We start from the raw sequence: 2,097 nt of genomic DNA, 5'->3' as shown, positions 1-2,097 counted from the left end.
GCTGCTTTTGTGCGCCAGGCACAAAACGCTGAATTCCTCCGAACTTAGTTGGGGCCTGTCTAGAAAAGGGCCTTTTCTTCCCTCCGCTTGTACCTCTGGCCACACTAAGTCTCTCCCGCCCCCCTCCAGGCCCCTTCCCTCTCCCCTCTGATAATCCTTCTCTTTATTTTAGAAAAACACAAAACCCGGTTCCACGCGGTGCTTTAGTGGCTAAAAGTGAAAGAGCTGCCTGGCAGAATGCAGCTCTATGAATCACTTCGGAAAATTGGTTCGACTGAATGGCCTTGGGAGGAAAAGCGTTTTAATAGGATCCAGGGGAGGTTCTGCTGTTTCAATCTGCTCCTTAAACAGGTGGAGATCGGACCTTCTCAATTATACAAACAGCAAGTACCCAGCGGCGGGGAGAGCTGCCCTCCGATTCTCCCCGCACGCAGCCCTAAACCAACAGCGGAGCCGGGCTTTGCCGCCGACACCCGATCACAAATCAGCGATGCTGATCGATTAGGATCTCAAACAGTCCGCCAGCTGGCCGCGCAGCCTCCCGCAGCCGAAGGCAGGGGGCTGGCCAGGGAGGGGGAGGTGCCCCCACCAGTCGCCCTGGTCCAGGCGAACCTGGGCGCGCGGCCTTGCCCTTCCCGACGCTTCGGGGTCGTCCTTAGGCGGTGGGAGCTCGCTCCCGACCTCCGACGCCAGCCGAGGCCAGCTCGTTGTTTTTGCATAAATTAATATTTCCCATTAACAAGTTCGCCCTCCAAACGCGGCGCTCGCGTCCATGCGCCACATCCTAATGAGGTAATTATCATTTGCGCGTGTTCGGGGCTGGCGCCGGCTCCGTGGGTAAATGGCAGTTTATTAGCGCGATGCCCAGCTCGGCTGCAGAGGGCGAAGGGAGACTTCGGCAACTAGATGGACACTCCGGGGCCCTCTGGGACGGCGAGACCAGGGCCCCCTGTCCTCCCCGCGTCCCCCAAACCTATAGGCCCCCAAAGTTGTGAATCACGCACGGAACTCTGCCTGGGTTTGGGCTCCCCCCCCTTTTTTTCCACCGGCAAAACCATCACGATTCCTCCCCCTCCCCCTCCCATCTCTCCCCTCCTTCCCGATTCGCGAACCGCTCGCACTTTCCCAAGGGGAGCGCGGGCGCCAGTTGCCTCCTTTTAAAGTTTGAGGGGCGGCGGCGGCGGCAGGCAGGCGCGGGGGACACAGGGGCCGCTGGCGGAGCCGCGCCGCCGCCCGAGTCATTCCACTTGAAGTGACTTCATGTGATGTCAGCTGAATGTAAAAGACAGTGATCTCACGCGGAGGGGAAGATGTTTGCCATCAAAATGTGACAGAGGCAACGCGCTGCATGGCTCGGAAGGCATCTCCGTGGCGGTGGGGGAAAGAGGTAAATGCCTGGTGGCTCTCCGGTCCCTGTAACTTTGCCCTTCACCGTCCAGCTCCCAGCACGCGTGCCGGAGACCGGGGTCTTGGGACCAGCTCAGGGGGCTTCATTTGAGGCTCTTTTCTTTCTTTCTCCCTTTCTCTCTCTCTCTTTCCTAGTCCTTTGTAAACCCTCCCCTCTCCCCTTTGAAAGTCCCGGGCAGGGCTGGTGGGTTCCTTGGCGCGCTGGATTGACGGGCGGTAATTTGGTACCCTTGGGTGCACTTTGTTCTGCCCCTGTTCATTTGAATGCAAATGGGTGACCTGGACCCGGCTAGGTGCTTATTAAACGGCGGTTTCCCTCCCTGCCCTTTCCGGAATGCAGACTTAGAGGAGAGAGGCTGCGCCCCGGCCCAGTCTGCTCGGCTCGGAGCGCCATGGCCAGCTCGGCTTCCCTGGAGACCATGGTGCCCCCGGCCTGTCCCCGAGCCGGAGCGTCACCGGCCACTTCCAAGACGCTGGCCTTCTCCATCGAGCGCATCATGGCTAAGACGTCGGAGCCCCGTGCGCCCTTTGAGCCCCGGCCGGGGGCCCTGGAGGCAGACAGCGGCCAGGGCAAGAAACTGCTCAACCTCTGCTCGCCGCTGCCCTGCATGATCCCCCTGCAGCCCCTGGGCTACGACATGCCGTCCAAGACGCTGCTCAGCTACTCCGAGCTCTGGAAAGGCAGCCTCC

The 2,097-nt window shown here is 60.4% G+C and overlaps 1 protein-coding gene across 1 annotated transcript in view; it reads left to right on the top strand.

Annotated features, from left to right (window-relative positions):
• The first annotated feature begins 1,159 nt into the window (after positions 1–1,159).
• Positions 1,160–2,097, top strand: part of FEZF2 (FEZ family zinc finger 2) — a 3,334-nt gene continuing 2,396 nt past the window's right edge. The window contains exons 1-2 of the mRNA XM_006779149.2: positions 1,160–1,387; positions 1,748–2,091. Of these exons, the coding sequence (XP_006779212.1) occupies positions 1,800–2,091 (292 nt within the window). The 5' untranslated portion in view covers positions 1,160–1,387; positions 1,748–1,799. The remainder of the gene's footprint in view (positions 1,388–1,747; positions 2,092–2,097) is intronic.

Source organism: Myotis davidii, unplaced genomic scaffold (genome assembly GCF_000327345.1).
Source record: "Myotis davidii unplaced genomic scaffold, ASM32734v1 scaffold189, whole genome shotgun sequence".
NCBI classification, from domain to species: domain Eukaryota; kingdom Metazoa; phylum Chordata; class Mammalia; order Chiroptera; family Vespertilionidae; genus Myotis; species Myotis davidii.
Note: the sequence above shows the minus strand (reverse complement) of the source record. Positions and strands in the feature narration are given on the sequence as shown.